Source organism: Neophocaena asiaeorientalis, unplaced genomic scaffold, assembly GCF_003031525.2.
Source record: "Neophocaena asiaeorientalis asiaeorientalis breed wild unplaced genomic scaffold, Neophocaena_asiaeorientalis_V1.1 scaffold489, whole genome shotgun sequence".
Lineage (NCBI taxonomy): Eukaryota > Metazoa > Chordata > Mammalia > Artiodactyla > Phocoenidae > Neophocaena > Neophocaena asiaeorientalis.
Genome location: NW_020174791.1, coordinates 3,840,666 through 3,859,201, shown reverse-complemented (window position 1 = coordinate 3,859,201; position 18,536 = coordinate 3,840,666). Strand labels below are relative to the sequence as shown.

General features: G+C 66.4%; 1 protein-coding gene across 1 annotated transcript in view; it reads left to right on the top strand.

Annotated features, from left to right (window-relative positions):
* The window catches only part of AGRN (agrin), a 31,174-nt gene extending 13,777 nt beyond the window's left edge, over positions 1 to 17,397 (top strand). Inside the window, exons 3-34 of the mRNA XM_024760265.1 lie at positions 304 to 351; positions 3,166 to 3,390; positions 3,479 to 3,703; positions 3,892 to 4,098; positions 5,167 to 5,385; positions 5,460 to 5,654; positions 5,747 to 5,947; positions 6,030 to 6,178; positions 6,262 to 6,367; positions 7,088 to 7,204; positions 7,287 to 7,451; positions 7,607 to 7,750; positions 7,857 to 7,981; positions 8,057 to 8,162; positions 8,255 to 8,560; positions 8,640 to 8,777; positions 9,228 to 9,355; positions 9,510 to 9,624; positions 9,703 to 9,822; positions 9,940 to 10,287; positions 10,513 to 10,705; positions 10,818 to 11,033; positions 11,498 to 11,727; positions 11,820 to 11,954; positions 12,061 to 12,157; positions 12,263 to 12,545; positions 13,014 to 13,130; positions 13,258 to 13,450; positions 13,533 to 13,620; positions 14,799 to 15,023; positions 15,507 to 15,610; positions 15,964 to 17,397. Coding sequence (XP_024616033.1) covers positions 304 to 351; positions 3,166 to 3,390; positions 3,479 to 3,703; positions 3,892 to 4,098; positions 5,167 to 5,385; positions 5,460 to 5,654; positions 5,747 to 5,947; positions 6,030 to 6,178; positions 6,262 to 6,367; positions 7,088 to 7,204; positions 7,287 to 7,451; positions 7,607 to 7,750; positions 7,857 to 7,981; positions 8,057 to 8,162; positions 8,255 to 8,560; positions 8,640 to 8,777; positions 9,228 to 9,355; positions 9,510 to 9,624; positions 9,703 to 9,822; positions 9,940 to 10,287; positions 10,513 to 10,705; positions 10,818 to 11,033; positions 11,498 to 11,727; positions 11,820 to 11,954; positions 12,061 to 12,157; positions 12,263 to 12,545; positions 13,014 to 13,130; positions 13,258 to 13,450; positions 13,533 to 13,620; positions 14,799 to 15,023; positions 15,507 to 15,610; positions 15,964 to 16,121 — 5,426 coding nt within the window. The 3' untranslated portion in view covers positions 16,122 to 17,397. The remainder of the gene's footprint in view (positions 1 to 303; positions 352 to 3,165; positions 3,391 to 3,478; positions 3,704 to 3,891; positions 4,099 to 5,166; positions 5,386 to 5,459; positions 5,655 to 5,746; positions 5,948 to 6,029; positions 6,179 to 6,261; positions 6,368 to 7,087; positions 7,205 to 7,286; positions 7,452 to 7,606; positions 7,751 to 7,856; positions 7,982 to 8,056; positions 8,163 to 8,254; positions 8,561 to 8,639; positions 8,778 to 9,227; positions 9,356 to 9,509; positions 9,625 to 9,702; positions 9,823 to 9,939; positions 10,288 to 10,512; positions 10,706 to 10,817; positions 11,034 to 11,497; positions 11,728 to 11,819; positions 11,955 to 12,060; positions 12,158 to 12,262; positions 12,546 to 13,013; positions 13,131 to 13,257; positions 13,451 to 13,532; positions 13,621 to 14,798; positions 15,024 to 15,506; positions 15,611 to 15,963) is intronic.
* The last annotated feature ends 1,139 nt before the right edge of the window (positions 17,398 to 18,536 follow it).

Genomic DNA, 18,536 nt, shown 5'->3' with positions numbered 1-18,536 from the left:
AGAGACAACTTTCGTTGGGGGGTGGGTTGGGGGCAGCTGGCTACGCTGGGAATGGGGGCTTTGGCAGGACCTGGGGCTCATCTCGGGAATAGGTGGCTGCCCACACCCCTGCCACTGGGCCTCCTTGACAGGTGTCAGACCATGATGATACAGCCGGAGGGGCAGAGGAAAGCCAGGGAAGGGATGTGTGCAGGCAGGGGTGACCCCTCCAGGCTGGACAATGGGACAGGCTATGGAAGGACTGGCTCGGGCTGGGGAGCGGGGGCGGGGGGTACCTGACTTGGAGATTTGTTTTTTTTCCAGACAAACCTGGGACCCACTTCACGCCAGTGCCCCCAACGCCTCCGGATGGTGAGTGAGGGCTCAGTTGGTGACAGACTGAGCTTGGCAATCTGTGCTTGGAGGGGCGGTGGTACTCTTGGTGGTCATTCTTGGGGCGTGTACATCAGACATGTTAGCTGTGTCTGGAGCAGCAGGAGGCTGGATGAGGGAACCTGGGTCCTTCCTGGGGAGTCCACAGTGGTGGACAGCAAAGGGAACCTGGGGTCCGCAGTCCCTGGGCCTGGCCCCACCTTGGCCTCAAAGTTGGGACTGACTTAGTGCCGGAGCCCACGGGTTGAGAGATGGGTCAGAAGATGTGTACAGAGGGCGTGGGGGGCCAGGGGCTTGGGGAGAGGGCCTCAGCAGGACCAGCAGCAGCTGTCTGAGGAGGGATGGGCGGGTCTGTTCCTCGACTGAGCAGGCTGGGCCTGGCCTCCTTGACCTGTTCTGTGGGCTGGGGCCCGGCCTCCCTGGGGGGCTGCTGTAATTAAGCTAATGTGAGCGGGGAAGAGAGGAAGCTGTCAGTGCCTCCGGAGGGCAGGGGAAAGGGGTGGCCTGGGGTCCTCTTGGGAGAGGGAGCTGCTCCCAGGTCTGCTTTCAGTGCCTGGGCCCCCTGCTGGGCAGGCACGGCCCAGGTTCCTGGAAGTACACAGAGGGCCGTCCATACATGGGATGGGCCATGGGAGGGGGCAGGTCTGCACTGGGCTGGGGGTTTGGGCCCAGGACTGAGCCTCTCATAGGCTGTGGACAAGAGGCCTGGAGCTGGCTGGGTTTAAACACCTTCCTCTCTCCCAGCGTCCTCAGCCTTCTCTCCTCAAGCCCCAAGGCCTGCTGTGTCTCTTTTCCTTCACACATGCATTGGCTCGCCCCACAGCCTTCCACACGGGCCCCACACCTGCCCTCGGATCCCATCACACATTTCGGGACAGCTACCCCACATGACCATCGTCATCCCTCCCAGGCGCACACACAGCACATTCTTGGTCACAGGCAGGGCTCAGGGCACGTGCTCCATCCTCCAGCCTACCCAGGTCTGGGGAGAGAGTTAAATATACCCACTCCAACCGGCGGGGGCTATAAAAAGCCACCACCGCCTCCGGCATCGCACACTGTGAGGGAGCCTTGGGCAAGGAAGGAGTGAGGCTCCTTCAGGAGGGCAAGCATGGCAGAGCCCCAGAGGTGACGCTCAAGGGCCGTGAAGCTTGCAGGTCTCTGGGCGCTCCACCTGCGCTAAGGAGGGGCAGCCTGCATGATGAGGGTGCAAGTCTTGGAGGACGAGGAACCTACTGGTCATAGAGGAGTAGGTGTCCTTGGCCCAGGGGTCAGGACCTTGGGTGGTGTCCGGCTGGACCAGGGTGACCAGAGGGAGAGAGAGGCTTGAGCCCGAGGGGCAGTGCGGTGACCAGGTCCTCGGCCATAGGGTCAGGACCCTGGGAAAGACCTTGATCAACAGGTCCAATTGAAGCCAGATACAGCAGCCGGCCAGACGGGGCAAGTGCCCCTGGGTTTGGCCTGGGGGTCCCCAGGGCCTTGGGCAGGTGAGGGCTGAAAGTGAGAGGAAGTGCTAAGGGGAGAGAGAAGGAGCCCGCGAAACGGAAAGTGAGGAGAGGGGCTATGAGTAGACAGTGTTGAGCCGGGACAAGGGATGGCCCATATGCTGGCAGCTCTTACTGCTCTAGTCATCGCAGCGGCTGACCCCCCACCCGGCCCGCAGTGGAGTGCTGGGCCTCTCCAAGCCTTTGCAGGTATTGGCCCATTTAGCCTCACAACAACCCTGGAGGGTAGGTTCTATTGTCCCCATTCACTGGAGGAGATGCTGAGGTGCCCACCGTCACGTGGCGGGTGAATGCAGGTGGGGCATGGTATCCCTGCTGGCCCCGCCCTTGCCTCCAGCCCCAGTTCATTCAGCCCGTGGGGGGTGGGGGCAGGGATTCCCAGACAGACTCGCGGGAGCCTGGGGTGGGCTGTTGCTATGGTGATAGCGCCAGCTGCCTGTGCTGCTCCAGACCCCTCGGAGTTGAGGCTGCTTCCTCCTGCCCCCCTGCCTGAGCCTGCTGGGAGGTGATGGGGGCGCCCCCCGACCCCCATAACTTATTAATGATAAGTGGACCCAATTAAACCTTTATGGCATCCAGACCGCCGCAGCCGGTAGCGGGCCTGCCCCGCCTATGGGAGTGTCACCCTGGGTGGGAGTCCTGAGGAGTCAGCCTGCCCGCTGCCCTGACGCTGTGCCCAGGAGGGCCTGTCCCGACGGCTCTGCAACTCAGTGAGCGGGTGTGCGCTGGCGACGCTGCAAAGTTGAGAACTAGAATGTTTAAAGAAGAAAACAGTCGGGTGCGCAGGGCCCGGTGTGCTAGGGTCCCTGAGGAGGTCATGCTGAGCGTGAGGTGGGGCAGCAGGGCCTGGGGAGGGGGTGGGGGCGGCGACATTTCCTGAGGTGGGGGCCCAGGAGGATAGGTGAGGAAGGATGAGGTGTGTGGGTGCCCGCGGGGCCCCAGCGAGAGATTGCAGCTGGGAGGCCACGAGCCACAGCAGAGCACGGACCTGGGGGAGGCTGGCTGTGGGGACGTGGAAGGTGGGGGAGTGGGCAGACAAGAACCCAAGTGGGGACAGGCCTGAGGAGAGGGGAGGCCTCCAGAGAAGCAGGAAGGGGAATAAGTGAGAAGAGAGGGGTGGGGGCCGGCAGGGCACTGGGTTCTGGGCCGAGCGTGGATTTGGGGGGGCGCGGGGGAGGGGCTGGAGCGGGCCTGAGTGAGGAGGGATGAGGAGGGCGGGGCCTGCGGTGAGGGCGTGCGCTGAGGGCCCGCCGCCGGCCAGTGTGACCCCGCCCTGTTCCGCCCACAGGGACCAGGGACCCCTGCTCCAATGTAACCTGCAGCTTTGGCAGCACCTGTGCGCGCTCCGCAGATGGACTGACAGCCACGTGCCTGTGCCCTGCCACGTGCCTGGGGGCCCCCGGGGGCCCTGTGTGTGGCAGCGACGGCACTGACTACCCCAGCGAGTGCCAGCTCTTGCGCCAAGCCTGTGCCCACCAGGAAAACGTGTTCAAGAAGTTCGACGGCCCTTGCGGTGAGCGCTACCCCTGCGCGTGTAGCATGACCTCAGTCAGTGTGTGCGCACAGCGGCAGTGCCCTGACCTCCGCCTCCCTGCCCCCAGACCCCTGCCAGGGCGCCCTCAACGACCTGAGCCTCATCTGCCGTGTGGACCCACGCACGCGGCGCCCCGAGATGCTCCTGCGGCCAGAGAGCTGCCCTCCGAGGCAGGCGCCCGTGTGTGGGGATGATGGGGTTACCTATGGTAACGACTGCGTCATGGGCCGAACCGGGGCCACCCGAGGCCTCCTCCTCCAGAAAGTGCGCTCTGGCCAGTGCCAGCCTCGAGGTGGGCGGCTCCTGGGGGAGGGCCCCGTCCTGGCACTCTGCATGACCCAGGGCCCCGCCTGTCCCCACCCTCCCTCGCGTGCCTCGTGGGTCCCCACTCATCACCTCGTGTGCCCGTGGATCCCCTGCACATCCCAGCGTGGGGGCCAGCGTGGTACTCTGGCTCTTCTGATCTCCTTGCCTCCCCAGACCAGTGCCCAGAGGCGTGCAAGTTCAGTGCCGTGTGCCTGTCCCGCCGAGGCCGCCCCCGCTGTTCCTGCGACCGTGTCATCTGTGATGGGGCCTACAAACCCGTGTGCGCCCACGACGGGCGCACGTATGACAATGACTGCTGGCGCCAGCAGGCCGAGTGTCAGCAGCAGCGCAGCATCCCCGCCAAACGCCAGGGCCCGTGTGGTGAGCACCGTGGGCGGGCTCCGTGCCGCGAGCAGGCTGGTCCGGCAGTCCCCGCTGCCTGTCATCACGTGCCATCTCCATTCTGAGTCATGCTTCTCCTCCCTGGGCTTGTGGGCGACAGCTGGTCACTCTGGGGAGCCTTGGCAGGGCTGTTGCCCGTCGGCGGGCTCTGGGGAGGTGGCATCTGTCAGGGAGGTGCCTGCAGCACCTGGGGGGATGTGCGGCAGAGGCAGGGGTCCGTGGGCAGGTTCCCTGGGACCTGCCCGACAGCCCTCAAGTCCTCCGGGTGCCACACTCTTGGGACACACAGCCGCCTTAGAGGCAGCGTCTCAGTCGGGCTTCGAGGGACCAGGAATGGGCAGAGACAGCGCGTCCTGAGTGGACTGGGGCTCTGCCCACCTCTACCTCCGTCCCCATCGGCCGGTCTGCCCATCTTTCCGGTCTCTCTTTCTGTGTCTGTTTCCTCTCCTCTGCTCTCCCTTCCCTCTTGGGTCCACCTCTTGTGTCTTCCAGCCTGACCTGCTGGCAGGATGAGGTACCGCGCCTGCCGCCAGGAGCCCACAGCCTGAGGTCTGCCCCCCGCGCGGCAGGGGGGGGTGGCTCGCTGCTGCCTGGCCTTGCGGTCCTCAGAGCAAGTGGACAGACACCTCCTCCCCCGTGTGGCCCTGGGTGTGGCTCTGGGTTGCAGACTCGTCCCCCCACAGAGAGAGCACCCCCGCCCCCACGCATGGGCGTCCCAGGGCTGCTGGTGGTCAAGGGTCAGTGGCCTGGGTGGGCTGGTAAAGCTGGCCCTCCCACCAGCCCCTGAGACCAGTCCAGAAGCTCCTGGGTCTAGAGGGCAGCCCCTCCCCACACTCACGCCGGGACCTGGGGCCGTCTGAGTCTGTGTCCCTGCCCACGTGTGTCCGCGTCTGTCCCTTTCTCTGCTGTGTCCTGCGCATCCCGCCCTCCTCCTGGTCCACTCTTCCCACACCATCCCCACCCTGGGAAAGGGTCTGCTGCGTGGGGCTTTGCGCGTCGCCTAGGAGAGCAGGTGGGGACCCTGCTGAGTGGCCACATTCTCCCCAGACCAGCCCCCGTCCCCGTGCCGCGGGGTGCAGTGTCCATTCGGGGCGATGTGTGCTGTGAAGAATGGGGAAGCCGAGTGTGCGTGTCAGCGAGCGTGTTCAGGCATCTACGATCCCGTGTGTGGCAGCGACGGCGTCACGTACGGCAGCACGTGCGAGCTGGAGGCTACGGCCTGCGCCCTTGGGCGGGAGATCCGGGTGGCTCGCCGAGGACCCTGTGGTCAGTGGTGGATGAGTGGGTCTAGCTGGGGGGTGGCCGTCCTCGTCACCGTGGTGATGGAGCCTCCTCCCCAGACCGCTGTGGGCAGTGCCGCTTTGGAGCCCTGTGCGAGGCTGAGACCGGGCGCTGCGTATGCCCCTCCGAGTGCGTGGCCTCGGCCCAGCCCGTGTGTGGCTCTGACGGGCGCACGTATGCCAGCGAGTGTGAGCTGCACGTGCACGCCTGCACACGCCAGATCGGCCTGCACGTGGCCTCGGCTGGACCCTGCGGTGAGCGGGGCTGGGGGCGCCCGGCGGGCTGTGGTCCCGTGCCTCCTCCACCCAGTATCAGCTGACCCCCCACCCGGCCCCGCCTTCTGCAGAGACCTGCGGAGACACAGTGTGCGCCTTCGGGGCCGTGTGCTCGGCGGGGCGGTGCGTGTGTCCCCGGTGCGAGCGCCCTCCGCCCGGCCCCGTGTGTGGCAGCGACGGCGTGACCTACCGCAGTTCCTGCGAGCTCCGCGAGGCGGCCTGCCAGCAGCAGATGCAGATAGAGGAGGCCCGGGTGGGGCCGTGTGAGCAGGGTAGGCTCGGGGGCAGCTGGTGTGGGCTGCTGGGCGCCAGCCTCGGCCGGGACCCCGAGATGACCTGGCCTCCTCCCTGCAGCCGAGTGCGGCTCGGGAGGCTCGGGCTCTGGAGAGCACGGTGAGTGTGGACAGGAGCTGTGCCGGCAGCGAGGCGGCATCTGGGACGAGGACTCAGAGGACGGGCCGTGCGTCTGCGACTTCAGCTGCCAGAGCACCCTGAGGAGCCCGGTGAGGCCCCCCCCCCCGACTCCCACTGGGCAGTGAGGCAGGGGCCGTGGCCGCCCACACCTGCCCTGACACCCTTCCTGCAGGTGTGCGGCTCGGACGGGGTCACCTACCGCACCGAGTGTGAGCTGAAGAAGGCCAGGTGTGAATCGCGGCCAGAGCTGTACGTCGTGGCCCAGGGAGCCTGCAGTGGTGAGTGGGCGTGCGGGCGTGTCCGGCTGTGTGTGGGCACACATGTGCCTGTTCAAAGGTACGTGTGCCCACGGGTGTGAGGCTTGTGGGGCTCCATGTCTTGTTCGAAGTTGTTGCGTGTATGCTGTGGTGGGCGTGTGTGAACATGTGTATCGTGTTTGCAGTGTGTGCTGTTAGTGTGTATCCGCATTTGTGCAGCTGTGGTACGTGGACGTGTGTGCCTGCCGCTCAGCAAGTGTGCACTGAGCACCTACTGTGTGCGCGGGGGCATCAGTGAACCAGCGAGGCCCACCCTCCGGGCACTTTTTCTTCTGAGAGGAGACTGATGATGACCGGCAATCGTGGAATCTTGGTGCACGCACAAGTTCTCCTGTATGTGTCTGTGCGCGGGGGAGTGTGGTGTACGTGTGTGCCTGCCACCTTGCCGAGGCCTACTAATCCGAGCGTGTGGCTCTGGTTGCATGTGTGTGCACGGAGCTTCACGTCCACGATCTGTGGGCGTTTCACATGTTGCTGGTACTCGGTGCGCAGACACGTTATTGTTCTCATGTGCGGTATGGGGTTCCCGCCTGTGACCCGAGCTGCAGACCCACGGGCCCTGGTGGGAGCCGGCATCTGGAGGGCTGAGTGGTGAGGGCGGGGGCGGTCGAGGCAGAGGGGCCGTGCCCAGGTGGAGCGTCTGGCCCTGCCTGGCATCTCAACCCCTGCCCCTCCCTGCAGCCCCCACCTTGGCCCCGCTGCTGCCTGCGGTTCCCCTGCACTGCGCTCAGAGCCCCTACGGCTGCTGCCTGGACAACATCACTGCTGCCCGGGGTGTGGGCCTGGCCGGCTGCCCCAGTGAGTACCCGAGCCTGGCCCTGACCCGCAGCCAGGCAGAGCCACGCAGCTGCGGTGACCCTGCCTTGCCCTGGCCTTGCAGGCTCGTGCCAGTGCAACCCCCACGGCTCCTACGGTGGCACCTGTGACCCGGCCACAGGCCAGTGCTCCTGCCGTCCGGGCGTGGGGGGCCTCAAGTGTGACCGCTGCGAGCCCGGCTTCTGGAACTTTCGTGGCATTGTCACCGATGGCCGGAGTGGCTGTACCCGTGAGTGACGGGGCCCACGATCGGTCCCCAGCTGAGCACTGCTGCCTGCCCACCCTGTCCCTGCTCTCCTCATCCCCCCTGGCAGGGGCTGGGCCAGGCCCTGGAGCCTGCGGGGAAGCCGGGCACAGGTCTCAGCCTCCTCCCCTGCCTCCCAGCCTGCAGCTGTGACCCCCAGGGGGCCGTGCGGGACGACTGTGAACAGATGACCGGGCTGTGCTCCTGTAAGCCCGGGGTGGCCGGACCCAGGTGCGGGCAGTGTCCAGACGGCCGTGCCCTGGGCCCTGCTGGCTGTGAGACAGGTGAGGGCCAGACCTGGCACTGCCCCTGGCCCCCTGTGCTGGGGATGAGGCCGTCATAGGGGCGGGGTTTCCTGAGCCAGTGGGCTCTCCCGTGTCTGTGCCCCAGACTCCCCGGCACCCAAGACCTGTGCTGAGATGCCTTGTGAGTTCGGGGCGTCCTGCGTGGAGGAGGCTGGCTCCGCCCACTGTGTGTGCCCAACACCCGCCTGTCCAGGGGCCAATGCTACCAAGGTGAGGGATGGGTAGTGTGGAGGGTGGCAGGGGTGTGGAGGGGCCTCCCCCCAGCATCCGTGTCCTGTGCCCCAGGTCTGTGGGTCAGATGGAGTCACCTATGGCGACGAGTGCCAGCTGAGGACCATTGCCTGCCGCCAGGGCTTGGACATCTCTATCCAGAGCCTCGGCCCTTGCCAGGGTAAGGCCTCACCCACTGCCCCAGACTGACCAGGAAGGCCTGACCCCGCTCTGACCACCAGCCCCGCCACCTGGAATCTCCTCTCCTTACAGAAGACATCACTTCCGGCCCCCGTCCGACATCTGCCTCTGTGGCCCCCTCAGGGCTTGACCTGAGCAAGGCGCTGCTGCCTCCACCCAGCGCCCTCTCCCTGGCTCCCAGCAGTACCGCTCGACCCGCATCGCAACCTTGGACCACTGCCAGCGTCCCCAGGACCGCTGCAAGGCCTGTGCTGACCATGCCTCCCACGGCCGCCTCCCTGGCAGCCAGCCTCGTCACATCTGCCTTTGGCAGCGCCGATGGGAGCGGCGACGAGGAGCTGAGTGGTGACTTGGAGGCCAGTGCGGCTGGCTCAGGAGGTGAGCACAGGCTCCGGGACGTGGGGGCAGGGCCCAGGAGGGCTGCACCTGGGGCTGGGCTCAGACGGCACCTCCCCAGGACTCGAGCCCCCTGAGAGAGACAGCGCTGTGACCCCCGGGCCACCCATGGAGAGGGCTTCCTGCTACAACTCGCCTATGGGCTGCTGCTCAGATGGCAAGACACCCTCACTGGACGCAGAGGGCTCCAACTGTCCTGGTGAGTGGGTGGCCGGGGGCCTGGGTGGAGCGTGTGGAATGGCCTGGACACATCCAGAGATGCTGTCTCTCCTCCCGGCCACAGGCCTGTCCAGCAGGTGGGCACCCAGGCTTTGTGACCTTCTGATTTTAGCACACATGTGCAAGCGGTCTTGGGGATTCAGTACGTGCACACATAACGTGTGTTCTCAGCCCCCGCACACGCGTGGGTGCCCAGGACCCCGTGGCTAACCTGTTTTTCCTGTTGCAAGCCGGCCTGGGGCACTGCTCCGAGGAGTCTGTCTGGTAACCGATGCCAGCCCTGCCCCGGGGTCCGCACTAACCTCATGACCATCTGACTAACCACCACCTGCCCTGCACCCCGCGTGGCTCACTGCTGGGGCCTGCGCCCAAGGCTGGCCCAGAGGCCAGGCAGGTGCCGGGCAGGACCTCACTGCTCCCTCCCCCGCAGCCACCAAGGTGTTCCAGGGTGTGCTGGAGCTCGAGGGGGTCGAGGGGCAGGAGCTGTTCTACACGCCGGAGATGGCCGACCCCAAGTCCGAGCTGTTTGGGGAGACGGCCAGGAGCATCGAGAGCGCGGTAAGTGTGGGGCCATGGCCAGGGTGGCAGCCCCTACCCAGCCACTGGCCTTTTTCCCAGGACAGACCCAGAGAAGCGCTGTGGGGGCGGGAGGAGGGCCCAACAGTCCAGCCTGGGCAGCTTCCCGGAGCCCTAACTCACTCTCCACCCGCAGCTGGATGACCTCTTCCGGAACTCGGACCTTAAGAAGGACTTTCGAAGTGTCCGCCTGCGGGACTTGGGGCCCGGCAACTCCGTCCGAGCCATCGTGGATGTGCACTTCGACCCCAGTGAGCCCCCACCCCAGTCCCCCCGGGAAGTGGGGGGCTGCCCTGGCCTCCACCATGCTCAGGGTCCCTCCTCCCCAGCCACAGCCTTCAGGGCACCCGATGTGTGCCAGGCCCTGGTCCGGCAGATCCAGGCATCCAGGCGCCGGTCCCTGGGCGTGAGGCGGCCTCTGCAGGAACACGTGCGGTTCATGGACTTCGGTGAGAGCCTGGTCCGGCCGCCAGCCACAGCTTGTCCCCACCCTCCATCCCCAACGCCGCGCACTGCGCTTGGGATCCCTGCTCCTTGCGGATCCTGACAGCTTCCCCTACCCCCAGACTGGTTTCCTGCGTTCTTCACGGGAGCCACCCCTGCTGCAGCCACGGCCAGAGCCACCACTGTGGCCCGCCTGCCACCTTCAGCTGTGACCCCTCGGGCCCTCTATCCCAGTCACACCAGCCGGCCCGTCAGCAGGATCACAGTGCCCTTCACCGCGCGCCAGCCCCCCACCCCTGCCCCTAGCCGTGTGCCTGCACACCGGCCCTCGCCCCCGGGCATCCAGCAGTCCCCAAGGCCCTGTGACTCCCAGCCCTGCCTCCACGGGGGGACCTGCCAGGACCAGGGCTCAGGTGAAGACTTCACCTGCCGCTGCACAGCGGGCAGGGGGGGCGCTGTCTGCGAGCAGGGTAAGGTCATCCACGCGGGGGAGGGGCAGGGAGGCAGAGGGGGCCAGGTTGGGGAGGGCCGGGCCGCCGGGAGTGGGGGCCCGGGCGGGGGGGCCAGGCTGGGGTGAGCGGCCGGTTGGACTCCCTGGCCCAGCGCTGGGGACAGGGCTGGGGGTTTCGGACCGGCAGTCAGAGCCCGGGCAGCCGGGTCCTCTGTGCCCTCCACTGCCCCTCCGTCTCCTGCAGCACCGCGCCCCTCCGTGCCGGCCTTCGGGGGCCACTCCTTCCTGGCCTTCCCCACCCTCCGTGCCTACCACACCCTGCGCCTGGCGCTTGAATTCCGGGCACTGGAGCCCCAGGGTCTGCTGCTGTATAACGGCAATGTCCGGGGCAAGGACTTCCTGGCACTGGCGCTGCTGGGGGGCCGCGTGCAGCTCAGGTGGGTGGCGGGTGTTTGGGGGTGTCAGGGATGAGGGTGGGGGTGGGGGGCAGGGCCAGCCCGTGGTCCTGGCTCCGTTTGGCTGTCATGAGCGCCTGTTCCCGCCCCCCAGGTTCGACACAGGTTCGGGGCCCGCGGTGCTCACCAGCTCAGTGCCCGTGCAGCCCGGCCGGTGGCATCACCTGGAGCTGTCTCGGCACTGGCGCCAGGGCACTCTCTCGGTGGATGGTGAGACCCCTGTCCTGGGCCAGAGCCCCAGTGGCACTGACGGCCTCAACCTGGACATGGACCTTTTTGTGGGTGGCGTCCCGGAGGACCAGGCTTCCGTGTGAGCATGGAGGAGGGTGGTGTGGCCCCGACCGCAGACCCCCGACCTTGGCCCTGATCCCTGACTCTTGGGGTGGCATCCAGGAGGTCCAAGCTCCCTGTGGATAACAGAGGGGTTGGAAGTGTGGGTGTGGCCCCCGGCTGTGACGCTGGCCTCAGCCCCAGCCCTTGACCGTGATCCTGATTCTGTCCTGATGCTGAGGACCAAGCTGCCGTGTAATCACCAAGGAGGGGCTGGGCTGGCCCTGACCTTCAGTCCAGACCCTTGACTCAGCCCAACCCGCCTCCTGATTCTGTGGGTTGACTGTCCATCTCGTGAGGACCCAAAGAGGGGTCGGGGACGGGTAGCAGCCCTGACTCACGACCCCGGCTGACAGGGACGCCAGTGTCACAGCTGGTTGTGAGAGAGGACAGACAGCTCTGGTCTCTGGCCTGTGACCCCTGACCCTCTCATCTCGGTGGCAGGGTGCTCGAGCGGACCTCTGTCGGCGTTGGGCTGAGGGGCTGCATCCGCTTGCTGGACGTCAACAACCAGCAGCTGGAGCTGAGTGACTGGCAGGGGTCTGCGACCCGAAGCTCTGGAGTGGGCGAGTGCGGGGACCACCCCTGTGTGCCTAACCCCTGCCTCGGCGGGGCCCCATGCCAGGCCCTGGAGGCCGGCATGTTCCACTGTCGGTGCCTACCCGGCCGCTTTGGTGAGGGCGGGCCCTGGGCCGGGTGCTGGGGGGACTTGTGTGTCTGTGCTTGGGACTCAGGCCTCCCGGGACCCCAACCTGCCTCCCTCCAGGCCCGACCTGTGCTGACGAGAAGGACCCTTGTCAGCCGAACCCCTGCCATGGGGCAGCCCCCTGCCGCGTGCTGCCCCAGGGCGAGGCCAAGTGCGAGTGCCCTCAGGGCCGGGAGGGCAGCCTCTGCCAGACAGGTGGGGACAGCGGCGCTCAGGGCAGGGAGGGCGGTGGGGGCTCTGGGGCTCTGGGGCTCTGGGGTCAGGGCCCGGCACCCTGTGTGATCCTCTCCTGTCCTCGCAGTCTCAGAGCACGAGAATAGCCAGCCTTTCCTGGCCGACTTCAGCAGCTTCTCCTACCTGGAGCTGAAAGGCCTGCACACCTTTGAGCGGGACCTGGGGTCAGTTGGGCAGAGGGGTCGATGAGGGGAAGCGGCTCCCAACCCCATCCAGCCATGGGGTGAGGGGGCATCGAGACACCCCTGCCTGCCCTCATGTGACCCCAGGGAGAAGATGGCACTGGAGGTGGTGTTCCTGGCCCGGGGCCCCAGCGGCCTGCTCCTCTACAACGGGCAGAAGACAGACGGCAAGGGCGACTTCGTGTCGCTGGCACTGCACGACCGTGTCCTGGAGTTCCGCTACGACTTGGGCAAGGGGGCAGCGGTCATCAGGTGTTTTTTTTTGGAGCCTGTGGCCCTGGGCCCCTGGACCAGGGTCTCCCTGGAGCGAAACGGACGCAAAGGAGCCATGCGGGTCGACGATGGGCCCCGTGTGCTGGGGGAGTCCCCGGTGAGCTGAGCGAGTGTCTCCAGGGCTGCCCCCCTGCTCGCCGCCGCCCTCCCCCTCCCGGGAGGCGCGCGGCCCCGCCCCGTAGCCCGAGCTCACTGGACTGTTTTCTCTCCTCTGCCCTGGGCCTCTGTCTGTGTCTCCTCTCTGCTCTCACTGCTCCCTGGCCCTCGCTCTGCAACCCCACCCCGCTCGCTCTCCGCTCTCCGCTCTCCGCTCTTCGGATGCCAGAAATCCCGCAAGGTACCGTCTCCTCTCATCCTGCCTCCTTCCTCTTCTGCCGCCTCCGCCCCTAGCGTAGCTCCGCCCTCACTAAGCCCGTGAGGCCGTGTCTGTGATGAACGCTGCTTCCAGCAGGCTGGAGGGCGCGGGGTGGGTCATCACCGGGGGACGGGCCCTGGTCTGGGGCTCGAGCTGTTCCTGCCCGGTGGGTGGGCTCCACACCCCTCACCCCGCTGCACCTCCCCCCAGGTGCCGCACACCGTCCTCAACCTGAAGGAGCCGCTCTACGTAGGGGGGGCCCCTGACTTCAGCAAGCTGGCCCGGGCAGCCGCCGTGTCCTCTGGCTTGGATGGTGCCATCCAGCTGGTACGTGGGGCGGGGGCGGTGCCCTGGTACAGTCTCGAGGAAGGGCCCATCCCAGAGGGGGCTTCTGTCCTCCTGGGATGGGGGCCGTCCGGGCAGGCTGGACAGAGGCTCTCGCTCCCGTCCCCAGGTCTCGCTGAACGGCCGCCAGCTGCTGGCCCGGGAGCACGTGGTGCGGGCGGTGGGTGTCTCGTCCTTCACAGACCACCCTTGTACCGAGGCCGAGGGTCACCCTTGCCTCAACGGGGCCTCCTGTCTCCCTCGGGAGGCCTCCTACGAGTGCCTGTGTCCTGGGGGCTTCTCAGGGCTGCACTGCGAGAAGGGTGAGCGCTTCTGGCACAGGGCCAAGGCTGGACGGGGCAGGGGGAGCCTGCCCGAGGCCGCACTCACCCCGCTGTCTCTCAGGCCTGATTGAGAAGTCGGCCGGGGACTTGGACACGCTGGCCTTTGACGGACGGACCTACATCGAGTACCTCAACGCCGTGGCGGAGAGGTAGTGTGCCCTCCGGAGCCAGGCGCCCCTCCGCCCTCCACTCTCTGGTCCTGTCTGCGGGACCCTCCACTCCGGCCCCGGCTCTGTGCCCACCTCCGCCCCTCCTCCACCCTCCTTCCTTCTCACTGTCTCTGTCTCTTTGATTCCAAGCGAACTGACCAATGAGATCCCAGCGTAAGTAGCTCTGCCTCCACCCTCACTGTCACCATCCTCTGCTCCCCACCCACCGGGCAGCACATCCCAAGGGTGGGCGAGGGCAGAACTTTCCATCCCCAGTGGAGGAGGACGGGGCTTCGGGGGAGCTGTTGGTGCTGCCGGGGCTCCGTTTCCCCGCTTGAAAGTGGGGAGCCGCCCCTTCCCAGATGCGTGGAATGCCCCCTGCAACTACTCCCCTCGCCGCGGGGCACCGGCACGGCGTGCGTGCGTGCCCACGTGTCTGTGTGCCTACACGAGCACGTGTGTCTCAGTGTGCACACAAGTCCATGTGCTCCCGTGTGTGCACACGCCCACGTGTATGGGGGGCCATCCGGGGGTCTCTCCCGACCAGGGGCCCTCGGTCTTCGTTCCGTGTCGCCCGTGCCCCGGCTGTTTCCCCTGCACCTGGCCTGGGCCGTGCCTACCAGCTCTGTGTCTGCCCATGTGTGTTGCATGTGTGTCATGGCCCGGGCTCTGTGGTGGGTGGAGCCGACACCCCAGGGTCCTGTGTGTCTTCCGTGGATGCTTGCCCCGCCCGCCTTCCACTGGTGGAGACGGGGTGTGGGGAGGGGCTGCTGCTGGGTCCCGCCCCACCCCGCACTACAGCCTGTCTGCCCCTGCTCACCTGCCTCCCTCTCTTCCTGCATCTAAGCCCTGAAACTCCGGATTCCAGGGCACTTCCCAGGTGAGCAGCGGCCCCTGGCCCCTGCCGTCTGCCTGTTGCCTTCCCATCTCTCTGAGCATCTCCCTGCCGAGCTGTCCCTGTGTCTGTCCACCTCACTCCTCTGATTGCCCGTCTGGCCCCACCTCCCACCATCCATCTCTCGGCCCATCTGTCCCACTGACACCACCTGCCCATCCAGCTGCCCCGGTGGCACCACTAGCCCTTATGGCCTCTGTAGCCATGCCCCTCACCTTCCTACCACCCCTACCCCGTCCCCACCACCCTCCCAAGAGGTCCTGACCAGCCCTCTGCCCACCAGTGAGAAGGCGCTACAGAGCAACTACTTTGAGCTGAGCCTGCGCACCGAGGCCACGCAGGGGCTGGTGCTGTGGAGTGGCAAAGCCACAGAGCGGGCCGACTACATCGCACTGGCCATCGTGGACGGGCGCCTGCAGCTGGCTTACGACCTGGGCTCCCAGCCCACGGTGCTGCGCTCCACCGTACCAGTCAGCACCAACCGCTGGTTGCGGGTCAGGGCACACAGGTCAGCAGGGAGCCTGGGGCCACCGAGAATAGCAGCGGGAGCTGCCTGGACTTGCCCGGCCAGGGCATGCCTGGCCACTCGTGGCTAGGGTAGGAGTTTGGTAGGGGGAGGAGGGCGAGGAGGGCTGGTGGCCCGACCTGAGGTCACTGCCCGCACGGAAGGAGGGATGAGAGGGTACAGGAGAAGCAGTGATGGCCAGGGAACCCCTGATCTGAAAGGGGTTTCCCCGCTCTACCCAGACGCCAGCTGGGGACATGTCCCTCTGGTCTGAGCCTTGGCCGTTCCCTCCAGCAAAGCTTGACCCACAGGAGGTCCCCCTGCCCTTGGCCATCTCGTGCTCTCCCGGGGTCAGTGCCACTCCATCCTGGCCCCGAGGGGTGACACCTGGTGACGGTCCCCAGGGTGTGGTGTTGGGGCGAAAGGGATGGAGGGACCAGGACCTGGAGCCACCTGATGGCCTCACCCCACCCACCACGCCCCCAGGGAACAGAGGGAAGGCTCCCTTCAGGTGGGCAATGAGGCCCCTGTGACTGGTTCCTCCCCACTGGGTGCCACGCAGCTGGACACAGATGGAGCCCTGTGGTTGGGTGAGTGATTGGTGGGGGGGGAAGCCAGGGGAGGGACAGCGAAGGGTCTCTGAGGGACAGGTCCCATCCCCTGGAGCTGACAACGAAGAGTGGCACCCATGTCAGTGCTATCCAGGACAGCAGGTGGGCTGGCTGGGGTGGGGCCCTCTCCCCTCCTGTCTTAGCCCCTGCCGTGCCCTGGGTGGTGTGGGGCCAGGAGGCTGGAGCTCGTCTGCTGGTCCCCTGGTCACCCCCGGGCACTGGCAGGCTGCAGGTAACTCACCTGGTCATTCAGATGCAGTGGGGCCCTCTGCCCGCCAGTGTCCGGCCTGCCTGTCACTGAGCCCAGTGACCTTTCCTCTGTCTTCCTGCAGGTGGCCTAGAGAAGCTGCCTGTGGGCCAGGCCCTGCCCAAGGCCTACGGCACGGGCTTCGTGGGCTGCCTGCGGGACGTGGTGGTGGGTCGGCGCCCGCTGAACCTGCTGGAGGATGCCGTCACCAAGCCGGACCTTCGGCCCTGTCCTGCCCCGTGAGCCACAATGCAGCCACGACCCACCCTGCTGTAATTATTTTCTATTTTTGTAAACTTGTTGCTTTTTTGATATGATTTTCTTGCCTATGTGTCAGCCGGAGGGACTGCTGGCCCGGCCTCCCTCCCGTCCAGGCAGGCACGCTGCAGAGACAGACTTGGTGCCAAGGGACTCCAAGGGGCTGGGGGAGGAATGCTGCACATGGAGGGCCTGGCTCACTCAGCAGCCTTGGGACGTGCCCCTCTGCCTTGGGACACCGTGTCCTGGCCTCTCAGGCTGTGCCTTCCCCAAGTATCCACTTGTGCTGGCCCCTGTGTTCTCCAGCCTGTCGGCAGGCCCCGCATACATACGTTGCCCATGTTCCATCTGGCGAGGCCTGTGTCCCCAGAGCAGGTAGGCACTGTAGGGTTTAGGGTGCCCTTCCTCTGTGCAAGCCCCACGGGGCCTCTCTGGGTTCCCATCTGAGCCGCCCCTCCTCCCTGCCTATGCTGGGCGGGACCAGCCTCACCAGGGCCCGCCGAGCCCAGGCCCCCTGTGTCAGTCCTGTGAAACAATGTCACTGTTGAGGCCATGCTGTGCCCCTCCCTCCAGCTGAGTCCACCTGTCCCAGGGCACTGGAGAGCATAGGCCGGGCACAGGCCTGTTCAGGGCACCCTGGCCCGTAGCTGGCCCTGCCCATCCACCCAGCCACCCTGGACATGGCTGTGTCCCCCCTCCTCCCCTCAAGGCCCCACGAGGAACCCTGAGAGGGCGTGGGGCCACTTGTGACGTGGAGGACGTCACTGCCTGCCTGGCTGGGGGGCCAGCATCCCCTCCTGAGGATGCACGTCCAGGCCTGGCCACCCACCGCAGAGTCTTTATGTACTGATTTTATTTGACAGCTGGGTGGCAGGGCTGTTGTCTTTCCTGTCCTGGCCCGAGGGCAGCTGAGGACGCTGCACAGCAAAGCTGTCCAGTTGTGGTGTGAGGAGGGGTTGTCCTTATCCAGGAGTGACCGGGGGCGGGCTGGGCGTCTAGGCAACACCAAGGGGCAGGTGCGGGGTGGCAGAGACGGCTGCAAAGCCAGAGACGCCTTAAACTGCAATGTTAGGTCTCATCTGGTCCCGTCCCCGCAGCCGCCCTCACCTGTCCTGGCGGGGGTGGCAGCCCCTCCCCCAGCCTCTCCCCCAGCCCAGCCAGGCTGTCAGGCTCAGAGGCTGCAGGAGCCTCAGAAGTCCTGTTACTAACTCCAATTTGTGTTTGTGTCAATCACCGTGAAATAAAGTCTGAACACTTGCAAGAGGTGCTTGCATCTGTCCACACCAACACCACAGCGCTCAACCCCGCCTGGCCCTGCGCTCGCCCACCCGGCCAGCTCCTGTCCCGGGAGCTCCTCGCTGAGCTTCATGGTGGCATGCAGGCTTCAAGCTCCCTCAGGTGGCTCTGGATGGAGGAGGGGGTCCTGTGCTGCGGTGGGGGCTGCTTTTGGCGAGGAAACCCTGAGTGGCGAGTGCATACACTGTTGTGCAAGGGGCTGGCCGGGGGGGCCCGTGAGGCCTGCAGCCCAGGTCGCCTCCTTAGGGATGGCGGCCCTTGCGGGCAGGCTGCAGCCCCCGCCACGTGTGCATGTGTGTATGCGTCTGCACATGTACCAGCCTACGTCCGGGTGTCTGTGAGCACAGGATGGGAAGAGGGGCTGCGAGGAGAGCGGGCTGGCGGTACTAAGGGCAAGGAGGGCCTCTGGGGGAGCCAGGATGGGGTGGAGGTGAGGCCTGAGGGAAGGGGACCCTGGTGGGCCGGTTTGGGCTGGACACAGGGAGGGGGAGGCACTGACTGAGGAGCAGGGGCACCTGGGCAGGCCCCCTGCTGCGTCTGGAGTGGCTGGGCTGAGGGGCTGAGGCCGCCTGAGTGGAGTCCAGTAGGCCGTGGGCTACCAAGCAGAGGGGAAGCTGGGCTGAGGCCGGGCACATGAGGGAGTAGGTGGGCTCGGCTGAGTGAGGGGAGAAGAGACCCCCACAGTGGGAGGACCAGGAGAGGGTGCTCTGGGAGCTGATGCTTCCAGAAGGAGGAGCTCTCGGGGCAACAAGCGCTGAGGGTGCAGGACCCTCCAGGTTGTCAGGACGGTGAGGAAGAGGAAAAGCCAAGGAGGGCGAGGGGCACTCCAACCTGCTCTTGGCACTGGTGGTGGTGATTTGGGATCAGGGCTTGCAAGCAGCAGAAGGTCCCAAGCTGGTGGGGTACTGCTCCTGAAAAGGTGGAGGGGTGGGGGGGCGGCGTGGCGCTGGGCAGGCCCTGACAGTCCTAACGGGATCCCCAGGTTAGGCCCAGGCAAGGAAGGGTGAAACCCCCAGGCGACTGGCCAGCGGGCCCCAGGGAAAGCCGGCCTGGTGGGGGCAGTTGTAGCAGGAGCAAAGGCCCTGAGGTCAAGGGGGTGTCAGC